Source organism: Toxotes jaculatrix, chromosome 10 (genome assembly GCF_017976425.1).
Source record: "Toxotes jaculatrix isolate fToxJac2 chromosome 10, fToxJac2.pri, whole genome shotgun sequence".
NCBI classification, from domain to species: Eukaryota; Metazoa; Chordata; class Actinopteri; family Toxotidae; genus Toxotes; species Toxotes jaculatrix.
In genome coordinates this window covers 21,397,374-21,418,507 of record NC_054403.1, presented here as the reverse complement: position 1 = coordinate 21,418,507, position 21,134 = coordinate 21,397,374, and the positions used below count along the sequence as shown (strand labels likewise).

The 21,134-nt window shown below is 40.4% G+C and overlaps 1 protein-coding gene across 2 annotated transcripts in view; it reads left to right on the top strand.

The window, feature by feature from the left end:
- Positions 1-20,819, top strand: part of rab28 (RAB28, member RAS oncogene family) — a 29,410-nt gene extending 8,591 nt beyond the window's left edge. Inside the window, exons 3-7 of one of the 2 annotated variants that reach the window (XM_041048923.1) lie at positions 311-399; positions 2,375-2,504; positions 13,942-14,045; positions 14,157-14,234; positions 19,083-20,819. In XM_041048923.1, coding sequence (XP_040904857.1) covers positions 311-399; positions 2,375-2,504; positions 13,942-14,045; positions 14,157-14,234; positions 19,083-19,175 — 494 coding nt within the window. In that variant the 3' untranslated portion in view covers positions 19,176-20,819. Of the gene's footprint in view, positions 1-310; positions 400-2,374; positions 2,505-13,941; positions 14,046-14,156; positions 14,235-16,567; positions 17,120-19,082 lie in introns of those variants that run through there. The other variant, XM_041048924.1, reaches the window with a different exon arrangement.
- The last annotated feature ends 315 nt before the right edge of the window (positions 20,820-21,134 follow it).

The following is a 21,134-nucleotide window of genomic DNA, read 5'->3' as shown; positions in this document are numbered from 1 at the left end:
GACTTTTATTATAGAAATCGCTCACCCAAAATACAGGGTCCAGTTACAGCTGACTAGTTATTTCCTCGGGATTATGAGCTTTGTCAAAACAAACAAGTTAATGATTAAAAAGGACAAAAGTATCCAGAATGGAAACCCACAAAATGCAGTATTATCAGTCTTTTTTTTACTCATTTTAAATTAGCTTTAAATTTAATTTATTAGCAGACAAAATCATTTTTTTATAGAGCTGATTTGTACTTTTTTTTATAATTTAAATGTTGGTTCTTTTTGATATTGAAGATATTTCTGTCTCTTTTCTCCACTGTAGGCAATTTGAACGTGACCCTGCAGGTGTGGGACATTGGAGGCCAAACGTTAGGAGGGAAAATGCTGGATAAATATGTATACGGAGCTCATGTAAGTTAACACAAATTCACACCTAATCCTCTGTTGCTACTATTTACTCTGCTTAATAAACATATATTCATCTCTTTATTCTTTTATTTCTCTAACATAAAGCAAAAAAAAAAAAAACAAACAAAAAAAACAAAACAAAAGTGTTTGACTCCATCATCCTCAGGAGTAATGGGAAATTTGTAAATGTACAAACCAAACATTACAGATGCTTGTCACTATGGTGAAAAAGTCATAGGACTCAGGTCAGACTTATTATTACAGCTTTGGCAGCTTCATTCAGAGCCTGCCACTCCCTACCTGTGGAGCCAAAATCATAATAAACTGTCATTTGGATTCACAGTGGGTGTAGCAGGTCAACCGAACTTTAAAAATCAGCGAATTTCTGCTTTTTAGAGTTGTTACTGTTTGATGTTCTCCATAGGACCAAACAAATGTTGATAATACTGCACACCACAATTCAGTACTGTGAGCAATAGAAGTATTCAAAAACTACATTCCTAAACGTACACTTATTTATGTACGTACACATTATTTCTATGGAGTATTTATTACTCCTACAGAGTAATAAAACGGAACAATGTGCTGATTAAAATGACACAGCTTTGCGCAAATGCTGTAATGTGTGTCAGTACTCATACGAGTTTGTTCATGTGCCAGCAGCATCGGCGTCCACAGGTAGCCAAGTTACTATAGATGAGTGCTGTCACCTCCAGAATGTCTCTTGTTTGAAGAGGCCTATTTAAAGGCTGTGGTTTGTTTAGTTCGCGACCCATACTGCAGCACAAGTCAGGCAGGACACTTATATCAGCTATATGTAAGTACACTTTCGTCCTGTTTCTGTATAGAAGCCAGACAGACATTAATTGGAGGTTCTTTCCATCCTATAAATCTAGGTGCTTTTAAAAATAGTTAAAGTGACATGTTTCTTTGGCATTTTCAGTGCCCTGCTCTGAACTGTGCCCTGTACCCAATTCCTTTACTGTCTCTCTCCTTCACAAGCAAAATGTCGTACATCACTGCCACATTAAGACATTTTGCTTAGTGGGTTTCTCGTCAACGCTGTATGGAACCTTCACACCTATTGTTCACAACTGTGCGTCCTGTAATCAATCATGGCTGTTCCAGAGAGACTCACAGTAATTGTCAGAGGCGTAAGCTGTCGTCACCAACCTCGCGTGTTGTGACAGTGCGTGTCTGCCGAACAAAAAGCAACAGACACCCTTTCAGTCGTGTTGTATCACGCAAGTAAAAGTGGAGACATTTACCTTGGCTCACGTTCATTTCCAGCCCTTTAGAAATAGCAGAATTTTGAAGTAGTGATAGCAGATAACGGAGCTGTGAGATAATTTGTCTTGAATCATGCCAGCGGTTCTTGTATCTGTGTTTACTCTTTGATTAATTTATGTGTTCATGTAAACAGCTCCTTCTGGTCTGAGTGTTTGCTCAAACATGGCTCTGGTTGTTGTTGCATGACTGTTTCTGTAGTGCATACGGTGTTGAGGATTACTTAGGGAGGAGAAAATGTCTCTCGGCAGACAGCCTTCATTCATTAGCTCAGACAGTAGATAACCAAACCTGACCTCTATTCTGCACTGAATTTGGAGTGTGCCTACAAAACTGTGAATTGTTTATGTGCAAACCACCTTTTTTCATGTTAAAACAGATCCATGTGAGTTCACACAGTCCTACTTAGATCATGATAGCACAAAACCAACCCCAGATTATGTGTGAGTAAATGAGTGTGTCCCCTTCTATGAGTCTGTCCCCTACTCTAAAAAGAGGAGCAGTGCCACCTACTGTTCCTATGCTCACTCAATACTACTCATGTAATATGAATGAATATGAGGTGTATGAATATGAAATTAAGCTGTGTACTCATCCATAATTTACCCGTAGATGACTGTAAATGTGATATATTCAAATGAGAGCGAGATGGCATTGTTCAGCATTGTTCCTCTGCCTTTTTCCAATGCAGGGTGTTCTGCTGGTGTACGACATTACCAACTACCAGAGCTTTGAGAATCTGGAGGATTGGTTCAGCATGGTGAAAAAGGCCAACGAGGAATCTGATATCCAGCCTGTTATCTCATTGGTTGGGAACAAAAGTGAGTTCTGCACAAACATAGATAACACAAACATAAAGTCCTTGTTTTTCAGCAGAAATACAGTACTTGAAAAATGTAAAAAAAAGTAGGTGTAGTCTATCAAGTTTGGAAAGCACTTCATTTTCATTTCTACTGAGTAGCAGCAAATGAAGAAAGTTTTTCTCTATTCATGTCAGCTTGACACATTTTTCATTTTGTGTGTCTGTGTTTGTGTGTGGAGGAGTGAGTGTTTGATGGTAGCAGACGTGTTTGTTAGAGCACCAGATAACTGATTGGTGTGATAAGCCAGTTGATAAGAGCGTGAGGTTTTGGAGCGATGGGAGAGCTGATGTTTGTGAACTCTTGGGAGTGACGGACGATGATTTAAGATCCCTGGGCCAATGGACCTAGGGCACCGCTTATCTGTGCCCCCCCCCTTCCTCCCAGTCAGTACCCGTCTGGCCCCCCCCAGTAAGAGCCTGCGTTCCTGTGCAGAGTCGTTGGTTAAGGAGAGGAACTCGACGTTAACCAGACGGCTCTCCTCCTATCAGCCTGCACCCATCCACCCATCTCCAAAATAAAGAGTAATAATGATGACTCTTTTTAAACATCCCCTTGACAGATGTGGAGTCATGGCTGCCGCCGTGTTATTGTAAAGTGAGGCATAAGAGTGTGTGTGTGTGTAATGGTGACTGTCCACCTTCCTGGGCGATGATGAACGGTCAACAGAGTGGTGCCTGCACACAGGAAGCTCTCGCTAATGTTACTCAACGGGGACCATAGGTCACGGTTTAATTCGCCTGTCTAGAGCAGATTCTCTTGTCTTCGCATCCGTTGCATCTCCTAATGCCCCGGCTTTAACGGTGGGCGCCTCTGTATTTAGGCTAGGTTTTGGGTGTGTGGGTGAGTGTGTGTACTGTAATATTTAAGTAGTGTACATCCCGCTGTCAGGTTCCTCACTCGCATACTCGCACAGTCACTCTCCCCCTAATGGCTCTATTGCTGAGAAAGACCCATGTGTGTTTTTTCTGTTCTTATAGGCTGAAAAAAAAGAAAAACAAAATCCCACACAGATTGCCCCGCTAGGAGCAATCAATTACCTCGTGAGACTTTATGAATCCCAGGGCCCTCCCATTGACTCCTTTTTTTTTCTTTCTAAAAAGGCTTGAAGAAAGTTAGTCTAGCTATCTAGTTAGAAATGCCCACACCTACATATTTGTTTTACTTTTTCGTTTCCACACACTATCTGAATTTTCTTTTTTGCTCAAGCGCTTCTAACCTTTTTAAATATCATAGCTTTTTTCTTTTTTTCTAACTTAAATACTTGGCACGCATTAACAATAAGCTCAACATATGAATACACAACATTCTTTTGTGGGCAGAGTTTTGATTTCTTTTAAATGGTTCCCATGATGGTGGACTGAGTGAGGCAACATGTTTGTGACAACCGAAATAGAAGTACAGACATAACAAGGAGCTTATAAAAACACAACAGATTTATGTCTCTGTGAGGGCTTGTCTTGGGGAGATTGTGGTGTTTCACAACTCTGAATTTTTAGTGTTTCCACTTAGATAAGCTTAAGGTGAACAATGGCTATACACGCCAAGTGCATTTAGCTGCTGGTTAGAACAGACAGTGTTGTACATATACAGCTGAAAAGTTTTTCCCACTTATCAAAAGACCTGATGTGGCACTTTAAAAATGTAGAATCAACATGTAGGCTATAATCAAATGCGTTTTTCTTATTAACGGTGCATGTGCTGTCGTATGCATTGAGCTTTAATTTCCTGAATTGCCCTGTGCTTGCCTTCCAGTTTAATTTGAACACTGTCTTCTTTACACTGTGAACTTGTAATTGAGCCTATGGACCAGACTGGTTCATTAATGATGCTGTCCCCTCCTTTCCTTACCCTGCCCTGACTGCCCTCCTGTGCCATGTCACTGCTGGGGAACAACCTTTCCTTTCTTTGGCTTAGCATGGCCGGCTGGGGTTAAGTGTGCTTGTTAAGCACCAGTGTGCCGCACCCCCATGCCCTCTACATGCTGCCCAGAGCCTTGTTTTAAATAATGGCACCACTTGTAACAATTCAGAGAGGAAGCCAATGAAATGTTTTATTGAGGGCACACATATGTGCACACAATTATTTATGCAACGGCATGGACACGCACGCACAGACACTAGCAGCTGTGCACAGACACATGCACTTAGGTAAAGTGACACACTTGTGGAGTTTCTGGGAACACAAGGGTAATGGAAGAATGCTAAGCTCTTGGTCTGTTTAAACATACTATAACTGTTTATTATAGTGCAGCCCAGTGTAACACCGTACGGTACACAGGAACCTCTCAAGAGAGATGTTGGATTGCTGCACAGTCATCTCCTCCACCACTCGTGTGCTTCATTATTAGTAGACTAATAAGTTCTGTGTGTTTTGAAAGGCATCCAAACGATAAATTCTGTTGATCTTTGATTAACAGCAGCTGCATGTGGCCTGTTAGTGACTGTTTGCCTTGAAGATCCAAGATGGTCTTAAGATACTGATGTACAAAATTTGGCAAACTGTTAGCAGTCTTTTCGTGTGTCGTAACATACTCATATTATCACAGAATGGGACCGTGACCATTTAAAAATGACTTGCTTTTCTGTACGAAATTAGTGCACATATTTCTTTGTAGACATTAAGCCTGTGTCGTTTATCAAACCAATTTGTTTTTATTAAGTGGGGATCGCAGGACCCCTGCTCGCTCCCCACCCATCACCATTCCCATTTCTAGCGCTCTCTCCCTCAGGAACTCCAGAGCATCCATCATAGGCTTGTACAGCCCTTATTTGGGTGACTTAAATGGGTTCAGTTCTCTTAACCCCTCCTCATCACTCATGGCTTTTTACTCAGAGGTTCTAACACCGTTCACTGCCGATCCACTCAGGCCTGCCATGGGAAACGGTTCCTCCTGCAGGGAGATAAGGTCCCCGCATCAAGACAATTTGTACACTCAGTTGTGTATTACCTGCCTTATTCTCCTGTTGAGTTTCTTTTCCCCCCTTTCTTTCTTCTCCAAGTCCCTATCTTGCACCATCTCTCAAACATACTTGCACATTTATTTTCATCCCTGTGCAAACACTGACTCTTTCAATCACACACTTAGACCGACTCTTAACTCTTATCTCTCACATGTGTAGACTAACACTTCTGCTGTAGCTGCCTTTACTTACAGTAATGTCTTTTCATTGGCTCAGTGTCCCTGTTGTGTTAAACAACATGCGTGTGTTTGCTTTCTGCACGCTACAGCAGATCTCACCGCATACCGTTACCCGTCGCACTTCTCTCTCCCCAGTTTTCCATCCATCCATGTGAAAGCTAAAGCGAAACATGGATCTCCCCTAACTTTTGATTCTCGTGAAGCATGTCTTTACCACCAACATTGTTGGTCTTGAGTTGTTTGCCCTCTTGGCAAGGCCTCGGGTGGAGTTGAAGCCTTCCCCCCTCCTCAGCTCTCTCACCCCCGTCACCTCCCTGCCCCTGTAAAGCTGCCACAGTTCCTGTCTGTTCAGTGTAGGCCTGCACATTTCTTAATAGAGAGATGCTCAGAAGTCCAGGAGCGCAGAGGAGCTCAATGTGCTTCTGTTTTTGGTTTAGCTCAAAAATGTTTTTCCTGGCTCAACCCACTCCTACTTAGGTCCTCTTACAACAAACTAAAAGGTCCTAATTGCCCCCAAGGGAAAGGTTTAGCCACAATAGACATGTGGTGGGACAAAAGCCCAGTACTTTCACCCCAGCACCCTCACCCCTCCCCAGATAGAAGAGATGAACACGTCAGCAGTGTCTGTGTTGCATAGTGGGTAGCGCGACCACAGGTTCGACACTGTAAAACATTATATATACAGTATATAGACCTAGTAAGGCATGGTGTATGGTTGGGTAAAGATGTGGAATGTTTACAGTTTACAGCAAATCCAGTGTTTCCTGTTTCTCTTCACATTTTATTTTAAAGTAAAGGGTCAGCCTAGACGTGTGTATCAAATTGTCTCAGTAACCACAGTGACTGCTGTCTTTCTGTAAGTCTGGAAAAGATGGGAAATAGAGATTCAGATTACAACAAGGATATGTAGGGATGAATGAAGAATTACAGCTGTATTACACTGTGCCTGATAAGTCAATGTAAAATCACAGCTGCAGATGTTGAGACCTGTGTCCAACAGTGATTAAGAAATACTTTCAAGGGTTTATTTAAGCCTACTCAGGTGGCTGATAGGTGGTCTTTCCCACACAGCGCAATGCAGCAAGTTCAAATCTGGTGCTCCTTGCTAAATGAACGAAATGCTAAGATTTAATTGTAACAACTGTTTGACCCAGCGCTGGTCCCTGCACTCATCTCTCTTGACTCTCATGCCTGTCGAAACATGGAAAGTCCTCATTCATTTTAGTCATCCATAAAGCAAATATTGTTGCACATGCAGTAGATGATCAGTCTTCGAATACCTTCTTGTGTGGTAAGTCATGGGCCATTTGAGTTGCACAGCACAGCTTAGCCACCTGACCTGAATGCAGCCTGGAACCCTCATCACGCTCAGGCTGTACTTTATTTCTCTGCTGCTCCACAACATTGATATGGAGGAATTCCTGGAAGGGTGCCTTGCTGACACAGGGTTGGGTAAATAACCGATTGATCGGGATCCACAGGCATATATTATAAATGTATGCGAAATATCAACATAGTTCCTCCTTTTACTTTTTTGTGGTGTGAAATATTACATCACTGTCTTTGCACCCTGTTCCTATTTCAGGTTTTTAACTTGGTCGATGTTTGCTCAGGCAGTCATGAGCAGAACACTCTTTCCATGTTACAGTTCACTGCTGCTGTTTAATATGTAGGCCAGTTCAATGCATCATTGGTCATAGGAAGACTTTATAATTATTAGTAGACTTATAGTGATGCGACGCATACAATTACGAAGGCTCCCCTGTGCTCCCTATAATTATTATAGCTCATAGTTACGCTGCCGGCTCACAGAGGCATGTATTACTGCTCGCCCATAAAAGTCCACTTAGTTTAACAGCGACAGGAGAGGTTGGAGGACATGGCCAGTGAAAGCCCGGGCACCGTCTTGTGCGGTCGGCTCAGAACTGGGTCTTTTGTTCACTTTTCACGAGTCCTGGGAGTCCGTTAACCTAACCTGCAAGGCCCTCGCCCCCATGTTTTACTGTAGCAGTGACAGCCCGGCACTCCAGCTCACTCTCTGCCTGTAGAGCTACTGCTGGACACTGTCTGTTTTACATTCCCTGACCGGGGAGGAAGACCACATTGTTTTACTAGCCGCTGTGGAGTATCTGATTATGTTTTAAAGTGTGAATGCATGTGCATGTATTTGCACAAGTGTGTGTCTGCACATCGTTTCATGAAGAACGATCAAATGACAAGATGAGCTGTGATCAATGAGCTGTCGACAGAACACTTCTGACCTAGTGGAAAGTGAGTCCCCTGATGGTCCCAGCCTGTTTCAGGCCACCGGGGCAGGGGCGCCCCAGCACAAAGAACGCTCTGTCTCTGTCAGGATTCCCCCGAGGACTCTTGCACGGGCCCTGCTCACCTCGACAACACCCGGCTACTAACAGCACTTCATCTGTCTGTACTCACTCAGAAAAGTCATGATAATATTATTAACTTAACTTCAAACTTTAATATCCTGATTATTTTTTCTAATGATTCCAGCAATTTTAGATCAAGTTATACAAAGTCATTAATAGCAGTATACAATTGGCTGCAGATTGTTTCAGTATTTTGCAACTAGACTGATGCTGGCATTATGTTCTGTTAAAGCCAAAGCTTTTAAAATAATTGTAAGTTTCACATACTTTTGCATTAAATATAGATGTCACAGTCCTCAGAAAATAAATATTGCCTACTGTAAACAATATCTACACTGTTAAGGTCTAATGAAATGTGCAAGAGTACCGTTTGCATAGTTACTTGACTTCTGAATGACTGCATAGTGTCTAAAGAGCAAAGAAAACACAACTTTTTATATGGTATTTCTGTATGATACTGTATTCCTGAACCGAGAACTATCCAGTACTTTTTTGAAGGGGAAAAGTAAGTATTGTTTGGATTTTCATTATGCTGTCCATATTTTACTACAGGTAGAGATTTATCATGCCCTTCATATTTCAAAACCCTCAGTGTTTATGAGCTCTCTCCAAGTCATGTAAACCAGTTGGACTCAGTTATTTAAATGCTTCACATAAATTCCACTAGTCATTTTGTTTTATTAGCCACTTGTGCTGTGAAAGTTAAATCAATGTCTAATTCAATCAGACATCACACAGAATGATTCATTATAGTTTTACTGACTTTTTAAGCTAGTAAAGGTTTCCCTATGTCTTGTACCAGAAAATTTAAGGGTAAATCAAATGTCACTCACAATTAATCTTACCTGTCCCCTATCAGACTTTTAGAGGAAATAATTCTGCTGCTTTTCCAGAATCCTGCAGTTTAATATTAACTTAATATTAAGTGTCCTTCGATTTGCTGTTATTTATTTATTTATTTATTTTTGTAACCAACAAAGACCAATGTAATATTAGCAAGCTTCTCATTTATGGCCAACACTGACCGTTTGCTTTCTCTGGCTAAAATAAACAACTTCATTGGCAGTAGATCAATCATTATTCTACATATATATATATAATAATTTATTTTGTTATTTCATAACTGAAACTAATGTCAAGGGAATGTGTATACAATTCAGCATTCAAATAAATCCAAATGTACAAGTTGGACAAAAGGCTAGTTTTCCTTAGCAGTTTGCCTTTCCTTAGCAGTTTGCCTTATGTTGTTCGCCATCCAAAAAAAATAAGAATAATACAATATGTACAGTAGTTAAAAACTGCTCTTTTGAAACCAAACTTTGAATCTAAATGTATTCCTAAACATTTGTATTCTGACACAACTTGCAGTCTCTCTGCTGAAATTAGAATGTCTTGCTCTACATCTGTGTCGTCGTCTTTGGAGAAAAATATACAAACTCTTTTTGACACATTCAATGGCAAACAGCACTGGCTAAACCAAACTGAATGCAAACAAAACCATTTGTGTTAACATTGTATAACAGTCTTGATTTTGGTCAGATCCTCAATTTAAATTCCTTTTGCAGTTGATTCCAAAATGGCTGGGGTTGAGAACACCAAGGCCTTCTTTCCTCTCTGTACAATAGGGATTGAGAGCAGATATACACTATGTCTTGTGACATGTGATAATAATTGCAAGATGAACTTTGAAATGAGTGTGGCAGACATTTTCCCAGAATGAGTTTAATTTGGTAACACACCCCAATGCATGATGAGTCCAGCTTGATGAGGACACTCTATTGATGCTTTCATGTGAAAGGTTGCTGTGAGTAACCAGGATCCGTCAAGACACATGAGAATGTTTTCTGCTTCAGAACTGGTGACACTGTTCTTGTGTTACTTGAATGTTAAAGCAGAGTGTAGCAGCAGAGACTCACAAAGCCCTATTGAATGTCAGAGCTGCAGAATAGTTCTGGGATGTTTTTAAACTGTGGTGCATAGTGAACAATTTTCTCAGGCAGTTGTAAGTCATTTCATTAGGACTTGGACTTGGTTTGATAATTCTTGCCTTCACTATACAGTCTGAATTGGCTCATGGTCGTCATCAAGGGGAAACTAAGGCAAACCCTCTTAACAGGGTCTTAAAGGCATAGTGTGAGGTAATGTTGGAAGTGATAGGTTCTCCCTTGGGGTTGATTAGGCTCAACCCTGTAACTTTCTCTTAATGGGATATGACCCCTCAGAGCCCCAAGTCTCTGACAACACACACACGCCCGACCATTACTACCACACACGGACACATAGTCTCACACACACAGTTCACACATTCCTCCCTCAGCCCTCAAACTCCCCACTGCACCAACTGCTGTTTAGTTTAAAGTGAGGCTGCCGGCAATTAACTGTGTTATGTCAAGCTTATTCTTTGGCTGTAACTCGCTGGGTAAACTGTTCCAATTGGTCCCCAGCAGCCGACTCGGTAGAACAGTTAGTAGGTGTCTCTGTTATCACAGCATGGTTTTAAAAAGCCCACTGAGGATCACACAGTACAGTGTAGGATTTCAGGCTGCTTAGCCAATGTAGAGCTATTAGCTTATTGTTTTGCCTTGGCAACATGTGTGGGTGAAGTCTAAAGGAAAAATACATCCTTGAATTTGCACATTGTCAACATTTGTCCAATTAAATCAAACAGCGTATGTGTAACTTGTTTAAAAAAAACTCAAAGCTAGACTCACAGTTGGAGCATTTCTATGGCTTGAATTGGCACAAAACTCTCCTGATTCAATCATCAGTCCAAATGGCTAACAACTGCATTACAAGAATATTTGGTTCTTTGATGAAAAGTCAAAGGTACAAGTATGCCTAATAATGATAATGTTCATTTATTGTTAATGGTTTTTCAGTTATTTAATTTCAGTCACTGGCAGTTGGTGCATTATCAAAAGATGAAATAGCAAGGGTTTTGGTTTAAAAGCATGCACTAGGCAGATCAGTCCTACCAAAATCCAACCTCCTTACTAATTTCAAGTTTTTTTAGTGACATAAAAACCTCTCCAAGTCTGTCTGGTTTCAGGATAATCAGGTCTGCCAGTGAGAGGATTCTTTCCATGAAGGATCTAAGCTGACTTCCCCACAGACACAAACTTGTGGAGAGGAACATCCATATTTTCTTCTCATTTGATTGCGTTCCCACTTATGTAATAGGCCGCCACAATAACAAACGGGTTATTTACGGTAAAAGCCTAATTTATTCGCCAGATATTAATCTCTAACTGTTGTCTTGCAAATCACTGCAATGACAGGCAGACCTTTTAAATAAACACTGATGGTGACCAGAACGAGGGCAAGCCATCGCTCTTGACGAGTGATGATCCCCTCCACTATCTCTATGCACTCGGAGGCCTAAACAGTTTATTTCGTGTTTGCAGTCACTTCCTAGGGGTTGTTAAGCTGATGTACAGTTTGACAGAAACGGAGGGAAACCAGATCATCGGAGGAAGATTGTTTTGACCTGATAAGTAGAAATGGGTACATTAGGGAGAAAAATGGAGCAAAACACTGAAACTGTGGGATTAGTCTTGTATTCAGTTTACACAGACAGATGCCACATGCTGCTAAATTCTTTTGTGAGAATGTGGGTCCAACTACAGTATTGCTTTGTGACTAAAAGGGGCTGCGTACTTATTCACAAACCATGAACCGTAACAAGAACATGCACAAAATCAAGGTCGTGTATAGAGATGCATTTTCCATCAGAATACATATCAACAAAATACTGCGACCACAAGGTCAAGGATAGTAGCTTTTCAGTTTGCTCCCAGTTATACCACATGGTCAGCAGATCAAGAAAAGCTCCACAATAACTACTAAATGGATCTTTTCTTGAGAATATATTGCAAATTGCTTTTTACAAAGTCAACAGTAAACTTTGAAACTTAACTTTGGAAACAGGGCTGCAACTAACAATTATTTTTACTATTAATTATTCTGCTGATTGTTTTCTCAATTTATTGGTAATTGTTTTGCCTATGAAATATAAAGAAAACCCAAATATATTAAATCTAGAATGATATATACAAGAAGAAAAATAGCTTCACATTTAAGAAACTGAAGCAAGTGAATGTTTGGGCATTTTTGTTTGAAAATTTACTCAAATGATAAATCGATGATCAAAATAGTTGCCAATTTTTTTGGCAATTGACAGTTCGATTCATTGACTGTTTCAGCTCTGATTAGAATATTTAAGTTTCTGCTCTGTAGCATAGAATTTGAAGGTGATGGTCTGACAGACTTAAGTTTTTTTCAAATTTCCCTGCTGCCTAGCTCTGATTTTCTGCTCTGCCTGAGGTTCATTCTGTACCCACATGCAGAACACCTTTTATACTTACTGTAACGTGCCTTCCCAAGCCACTATGTTAATGTTGGCTAATCTGACTGTGACACATGATTGATAACCTTTCCCAAGTGTGCAGGATCCAAAGGATTAGTTGTGTTTACTTCTAGTAGCATGCTGGGTACCTCCGCTGTTAATGACTGGAATTAATAACCTGCTGACGCCTATGAGACAGCTATGTTTATGTACAGGCAGAGACATGACAGTCTGCCCTGGACATTGAGTAGCTGTAAAAGAGTCTGCCCTTGCCCAGAAAGGTTTGTGTTTATGTCACTTACGATGATGGTAATATTCCTTTTAGTCTAAAATGATTCTTTTAAAATGTATTATTTCTGTCTCTGTGGATTGGCCTTTAACATTTTTGGGTCATATGACTTACTTAGATATTAATAATACTGGATTAGTGCAGTGTTTACATTTCTTCCTCACTATGTATCTGTCTCTCTCTTTTTGTGCTCCTGGCTTTATCTTCCCTCCCTCACACACACACACACACACACACACACACACACACACACACACACACACACACACACTAAGGGGCATGAGAACAGGGTAAGTCCTTGACAACTTCAATGAAACCTCACACAAAGAGTAAAACTCGGGGGGACGAGAGAAATGCAACACCGTACAGTAGCCTGACCTCCTCCAGCTAACATAGTCATGTATGCACCAGATAGCGGGTGTGGTTGCCTTTTTGCACAAAGCCAGAAATAAAGAACGAAGCTATTGCTTTCAGCAGCAAGACCCCCAGGTGACCTTCCTCATCGACCCCAGCGTGACCCCATAGTAAGGAAGGAGAGAAGCAAAGCGCCTGGTATCAGTGCACAGGAGTCGAATACACAGAGACGCGATCACAATAGGTAAAAAGGAAGGCGCTGTCATTGTGTGCTCACAGTAAATCAGCGTGAAGGTGACAGTCCCAGTTCTTGGGCCAGTGCGCCCACCTTAAAGGCCGGCGCACTCATAAGTCAAACTGTTTTCTCCATCTACACTCTCACTGTGAGTGTAGCCTGAAGACTCCGGTCATTCACGTATTGTTTCTTAAGTATTTCTCCGCAGCTGGGCTGGTTTGTCTGTTTCAGGTCAAAGAGAGGTTCATGGCTTCGGGGTGCAACTGTACCAGGCTTACACTGAGGAATGTGTCACATCAAACTTTAATACCAGCTGGGAAGGGAAGCTTGGGGCTACTGAATTGATCATTTCCACTCTCAGACCCCCAAAGTAACTCCCTCATAAATTAGACCATACAATCAGTGGACTCTGCAGCTGGGTTTGAAAGCAACATAACAACTGAATTATGCTTTGTTTTCACGTCTTTATGTGAACCATCCCTTTACACTAGGCAGACCCCCTCCATCTTAACTCAAGTGTAAACAGTTATCTTTTTTGTTTATGTTCTGATATGTGACAGTTAACCCTGCAAGAGTGCTGTATAACCACCGTATAAATCTATCTTTTTTACGTTTTCTGACATGTCACACTGTGTTTCATCTACAGTCGACCTGGAGCACATGAGGACAGTGAAGGCTGACAAGCACCAGCGCTTCTGCCAAGAGAACAGCCTCATCAGCCAGTTTGTATCAGCCAAGACAGGGGACTCGGTCAGTACTAGCTGATTCTAAGTCAGCTGATTGATAAGTTGATAAAAATGTGCACTAGAGCCTGACTTTCATAATGCTTACCTTGTTTTTTCTTGTTATCTCTTTCTCCAGGTATACCTTTGTTTCCAGAGGGTAGCTGCTGAAATTCTTGGTGTAAAGCTAAACAAAGCAGAAATAGAGCAGTCCCAGGTGAGCCATAATGGTGTCAAGGTCTTCCTCTTAAATTCCACCAAAATTTTTCTGCAGCTGCCTTTTAAGCTACATTTTGAATTACTCATTTGCTCCTAACTAGGGTTTTGCTCTGCTCTGCACTTATCCAGGCACTGTTTTTAAATGTATAATCTATTGGTAAAAGAGTTAAAGTAGCTGGTGATGTTTTTTGGGTTCATCTATCCTGGTATTATGTGTAATGTTATGCCTGAACTTAGGGGAGGTCACAGGGAGTGTGTTAGGTCAATGGAGGTCACCACACACTGTAAAGGACCTCTTGTTGTGTAAACATGAGTTTGTTACGTCTGCCTCCTGTGATGGTCTACCTGCCACTGACGCTGCCCATCTGTAAATACACCCACATTGACCACATTAACGCGTGAAGTCAGAGGTTAAAGGTAGACAGTCATAGGGGTGAGGAGGTTAGAATTGGCTGTCTGATTTATTTGGTTTATCTCCCACCGTTTTGGGGCCAAAACAGGGTCTCAGCTTGCCAGTCAGACCAAGGTGCCCAATGGTGGCAGCTGTAGAATTTACAAGGTCACCTCCCCCAGAAGCATTAATCCTGTGTGTGATATGACCAGTTGGAGCCACTCTGGCTGGCTAGTGGTTGATGAGCCTGGGGGCTACAGAGAGGTCAGGACCTCTATGGAAGGGAGAGCCTGTAGGGGAAGGGCTGGCCCAATTCTCAAGCCCCTCTCTCCTCACCAACACTGCTGCTAACTTAAAATGACCATCGACTAATGGAGCTGTCCATCTACTCTCTTCTTCCATCAAGGAGGCGATCCTTGATGGCTGTGTCAATAAAGCAAAGTGCTTTAATCCAGGCTAATCAAGCAGGGCAAGTGGCTGGATACAGTTCGTTCTTCATGGAAAAAGAACTGAAACACACAAACCATGACAGTGTGAAGTGTTTTTTTAAGATATATATATATATATGGAAAAAGTTACAACTGCAACAGGCAATGACCTCATTATGGTGACCATACTCATTGTGGAATATGGAGGAAAAATAACTTTTGTGCAACAGCCAATGTGTGTAATAGACTAAAATTCATAAGACATCAAGTGTGTGTGTGTAACCAACCAAGTCTTATTTCCATTACTGATTAATCCAACAATGATTTTGTCAATCAATCACTCGTTTTGGTCTATTAAAATATAAGATTCCAAGGTGCATCTTCAGATGTTTTGTTTTGTCCAACCAACAATACAGAACCCGAAGATATTCCATTTAAAATGGTACAAAAGCAGAAAATCCTCACCTTTAGAACCTGGAACTCAGGATTATTAGGTATTATAATTACAGACTAAAATTCTGTTTATTGATTAGATTAATTGACTGATTGTTTTAGTTCCAGTTTGGTCTACAGAAAGGTATTTTATTTGGTCAGTTTCCATATAGAAAAATAAAACTAACACTGCATACAGAGACAATATACAGTAGTTCAATACTGAAGCAATGATATACTGAGTTTGTGTCATTGATACAAAGATAAGGCTTTGAGCACTTCATGGCTTTAGGTCTAGTCGTGGGGCCAGTGAAACCTCATTATCGGTTGTCAGGTTTAGAGAGCTGAACATGAGGGTCATAACCCCTAACAGTATTATATCTGCCTGGCTGCCCTCTCCATCATGGTTCTCTGTCTGCTAGATCAGATACAGAGGCCACGGATCACTCACTGACTCCGACACCAGGCTTCGGCAGCTCGTTAATCAGACAGCCAACCAGGGCCTGGTATTCAGCCATGTGGTCGCCTCCTCTGTCGTTATTTAGCAAAGGGTCCAGCAGTCTGTTGAACCATTAAGTCAGATGTACACTAATATGGACTTGAATTCTCACTAAGTCCAAGATTAAACATTCCTAATATTTTATAGTTGCCCCAACAGAAACTTATCATGGAAAATAAAGTTTTCCATAAAATAGTTGTAGACATCACATATTGATCACAAAAAGAGATGAAGTGTCATGTTTCATATCCTACTAAACTGATTATTAGAAAATTTTGCAGTGCTGGTAGGACAAAACCATCAATTTAAAGATACCATGTGTTATCTTTAAATTCTGTTTGAGTTCAGTGCTATAGTTTTTTTTCCCCACTTTTTTGTCTGTTTCTTACATATCTGGTTAATTTCTCTCACTCCATGACCCTGTCCTCATCCTTTCTTGTTGCTTGCCCTCACCCTATCTGGCTTTGATCTTTATTCTTGTCACCCTCATCTTCCTCTCCCATGCCTCGGCCCTTTTTCTTTTTTTTCTCTCTTTGCTTACCTCCGTCACTCCACTGCTCTGACATGTTGAACCTGCTCAGAGGATCGTGAAGGCTGAGCTGGTGGACTACCCACAGGATGAAGGCCCAATTAGACAAGAGAACAACCAGCAAAGCAAAATATGTTCGGTTCAATAGCTGGAAGTATGTCTGCGCAGCTACAGATATATATTTCAGTCAGTCTGACATGTATCTGTTAGAATGCAGAAACAGTAGTTTTGTAGTCCCAGCAAATAGTGGAATCATGGTAGTGGATATATTTAATACCTGTAGTTCAGATTAAAGCTCTAGAAAAAGTGGAGAAACCTATCAGACTAATAGAACATAATCACACCACCTCTGTTGTTATATATTTTTATCATAGAGTTTATAGTATTTTGCTAAACTGTCACATTAAAAGCTTTCCACAAGCAAACAGGTGGGATGCTTTTATTGTGAATAAGTTATAGAAAATGCTTGTTGTTTTTTGTCATCAAATTAGCTGAACTTCATTAGTGGTGCTTTTTTCATTAAACACAAGTCTAATCCATCAGATACAGACATATTCTTTGCTATTTGGCCAGTGTTTGAATACTCTTTGGTTTGTGACTAGTATACCTCAAGCACATATCATCAAGGTAAACAGGCTTGGTGTGACTAACTAGAAATGCACCAATCCACATTTTTTCACTTCCGATCTGATCCCAAAACCTGAATTTGGATATCTGTCTTTACGGATACTATTCCGATACCAGAGCTATGTTTGCTTTAATAATATTATTATAATTATTGTTGATTTTATCTGATGCTGTAATAAATCGTCTCTACAGGGAAATATAATGTGTACGAATATATGCATGTATGTCCAAAAAGGCAACTTGAGGTAAGTATAAGGTCAGAAAAGAAAGTCAGAAAAACAGGAAATCCTGTTAACAGTCAGTATTTATTAAATTCAAGAGATACCCATAAAGGGTAACCTTCTTTTAGACTACCCCTATCCAAATAAAATAGAAATAAAAGGGGCTGCTTGATCTGATCAGCACAAATTAAGTATACTGGCTCTTGTGGCAGAAATAAATAAGGTTTTTCAAATCTCAAATATCCCGGGGCGGAAGGCTGCGCCTAGAAGGGACATAAGTCTTTGAGTAATATATTGTTGGTGTGTGAATTACATGTATGGTGTCCCGCTTTGGTTTATGTTTGAGTGTAAAAGTTAACAGTGGGACTGATGCTAATGCGCTAGCCCGTCAATGGGATTCTCCATATTATGTTTGCATCGAGCTAATCGGTACTTATTACCACTTTAGGTCGCAACGGATACTGGATCAGATCTTAGTAAAACGAGGGATGGAGCCGATCTGATCCAGTATCGGTATCGGATTCCGATATCAACATATTTCACGGATCAGAAATTTCCGATCCATGGACCATGTCTGTGCATTAATGTTGTCTGCTGAAATTACTCCACAAGTGATTCCCTGCCGGCTGCTCTGATAACTGGCTGCAAAATGTGGAATGGATTTCCCGAACAGAGGCGTGTCTCAATGAGACACGGAGTAATGACACACGCCGCTGTTCAGAAAGTTCATTCCACAGTTTGCAGCCAGCTAGCAGGCGAGCATGGCTAACCAACTTTTCAGCACGTCTGCTGTGTGGAAATATTTTGCAGACTAGAAACACCCCAAAGCAAGACAGCAACGTGCAACGTTTGCAAAGCCGTTGTACCGAGGGGCGGAAGCTCCGTCGCGACCTACAAGTGGTAATAAGTACCGATTAGCTCGATGCAAACATAATATGGAGAATCCCATTGACGGGCTAGCGCATTAGCATCGGTCGCGCTATTAACTTTTACACTCAAACGATAAACCAAAGCGGGACACCATAACAGGTAAGTCATACAGGTAATTCACACACCAACAATATATTACTCACAGACTTATGTCCCTTCAAGGTACAGCTGGAGAAAAATGAACTGTGAGTGAGCTTCCGCCCCTCTGGATATTTGAGATTTGAAAAACCTTTATTTGCTTCCGCTACAAGAGCCAGTATACTTAATTTGTGCTGATCAGATCAAGCAGCCCTTTTTATTTCTATTTTATTTGGATAGGGGTAGTCTAAAAGAAGGTTACCCTTTATGGGTAGCTCTTGAATTTAATAAATATTGACAGGATTTCCTGTTTTTCTGACTTTCTTTTCTGACCTTATACTTACCTCAAGTTGCCTTTCGAGACATACATGCATATATTCGTACACATCATACTTGCCTGTAGAGAAGATTTATTACATCATCAGATAAAATCAATAATAATGATAATAATAAAAATAATATTAAAGCAAACATAGCTGTGGTATCGGAATAGTATCGGCAGATATCCAAATTCAGGTATCGGGATCGGATCGGAAGTGAAAAAATGTGGATAGGTGCATCCCTAAGTAAAACTGTAAAATGTGGTGGACTCAGTTTTAGCTGTAGCCTGGGTGGAGGTTACTAGAACCTCCTTTAAGCTCTTATGCATTTAACTCTGATGATTTTGACTCTTAGTCCATATTTTAATTCTGTGTGTTTGCATCTTTTCAGCGTGTGGTGAAGGCAGACATTGTGAACTACAGTCAGGACACCGTGGCCAGGACAGTCAACCCCCCTCGCAGCTCCATGTGTGTGGTGCAGTGACCCCCTCCAACACACACACACACACACACACACACACACACATATATATACACGCACACACACATCCACACACATCATACTTAAAGATGTAAAATTGTCTTCAGTCAGTATTTCTTATTTCTGGGTTTAGGGCTGACTGGATGAGATGTGTTCAGAATGTGTTCTCTGTATTCCTGTGTGCCAGTTGTACGGGTGAGATGAAGAACAGACTGTGGTTTCGAGGCCTTGGCCTGTTGTTCTGATATTTAGCAGGAATGATTTCTAGGGTGGTTCACCAAAAAGGAAACAGGACCTCAGTTTTTTCAAGTTTACACGCAGCTATCATTTTATTTCTATGATTCATTTTTAATATATATATAAAAATAGACTCTTTAATCATATTTACTTGATTTATGTGTTAGTATGAAGCTGATTGCTTAAAGGAGGAAGACAGCTACTATAATCCGTCACTCTGGTAATTGAAAATATTTTTATATGTATATCATCCTCTGCCATTGCTATTAGGGACATTTGTTTCAATGATCAGTCACCCTGCAGTATATTTCTAAAGATAACACCATCAGCACCGATTGAATTGGTCTCTGTCCCTACGACTGCAAAGTGAATTTATGGTAAGAATTAATGGGACACAGAAAGGGAGGTGAGACCAAAGTCTCTCTCATGAATTTCTGACAAATTCTTTTATGTCTGTGGTCCTCAGTTGAACAGAAGGGGAAATATATGTTAAAATGCTGTAGTGGAATGAAATGAATTTGTATTTTCATTTTGCCAATTAGAGGCTTGCACTAGTAGTGCTGTGACGTGACCTGTGGACTGTTATTTTACATAGAAATATTTCAGTTTTACAAACTTAAATCAATATTTATGTTTTATATTCTTTATTCTTCAGATTAAATCCAAATCCTTTGCTCTCCTCAAAGAGTATTTCCGTTCTGTTGATGTATCTGGTAGAATTTATTAGTTGAATTAGATTAGTTGAATCTAATCTAATCTAATCTATTTACATTGCATTTTGATAATTTAACGTCACATTTTCACACCACGCGACATTGCCGGGTTCGTCCTCATAGAGGACAGTTCAGATGCTGTGTTGATAAAGCTGGATGAATATTACTCAGGAGGTACCTGAGTGTCAAGCTGAGCATGAGCTGAGCTGAAATGTACAACATTTTACTAGGTCTCTACATAGCCTTATTCAACTGTCCGTTATAGAACAGAGGTTTGCATTGAAGAATGGCTATGACGCATCAAATGTTTCATAGGATCTTCATTTTGACCACATTTTGTTAGCTCGTTTTTCAGTTTGTGTGTTGTTAGAGATGACTGAAATATTGTTTGTGTAACCAGTTTTGTCAAAAAAGTTTCCACGATAGATAGTATATGTTGGCATGATGGGATTCAATGTGGTGTCCACCAACTGATTTTCTGCCATATGTGTAAAATATGTGTTTGCACAATAAGCAACCACCAAAAGCTTCTTTCACTGATTAGGAATCACAACAACGCATCCTGTAAATTCTGATCATGTAAGCATAATGTACGCTTTAAAAAAATTATGAATGTACAGTTTAAAGTGAACGTTTAGTTGACATTATACAGCAACACAGTTTTTTGTTTCTAAATAAAAATAGTACATGAAAACAAGTAAAGATTTGTGCAGTACATCTGTGAATACATACTGTGTTTGTGATATTGTTTGTGGAGTAATTGCTCTCTATATCAGCAGATGTAGAAAACTCTTTAAAAGGCCTTAGAAGATATTAAAGAATTTAAAATTTAACTTTAACTTCTTTGTCACACGCTAGCAAACTTTGGACTGTTGGTCCAAACAAATGAAGATGTCACCTTGGCCTGTAGGAAATTGTAATGTCTTTTGATGTGGTTTTAAAATTTAATTTGGCGAGCCTTGCGGATATCCTGAATTGGCAAATGAAGTTAGTGTGAGTAGTATAGTTTTAC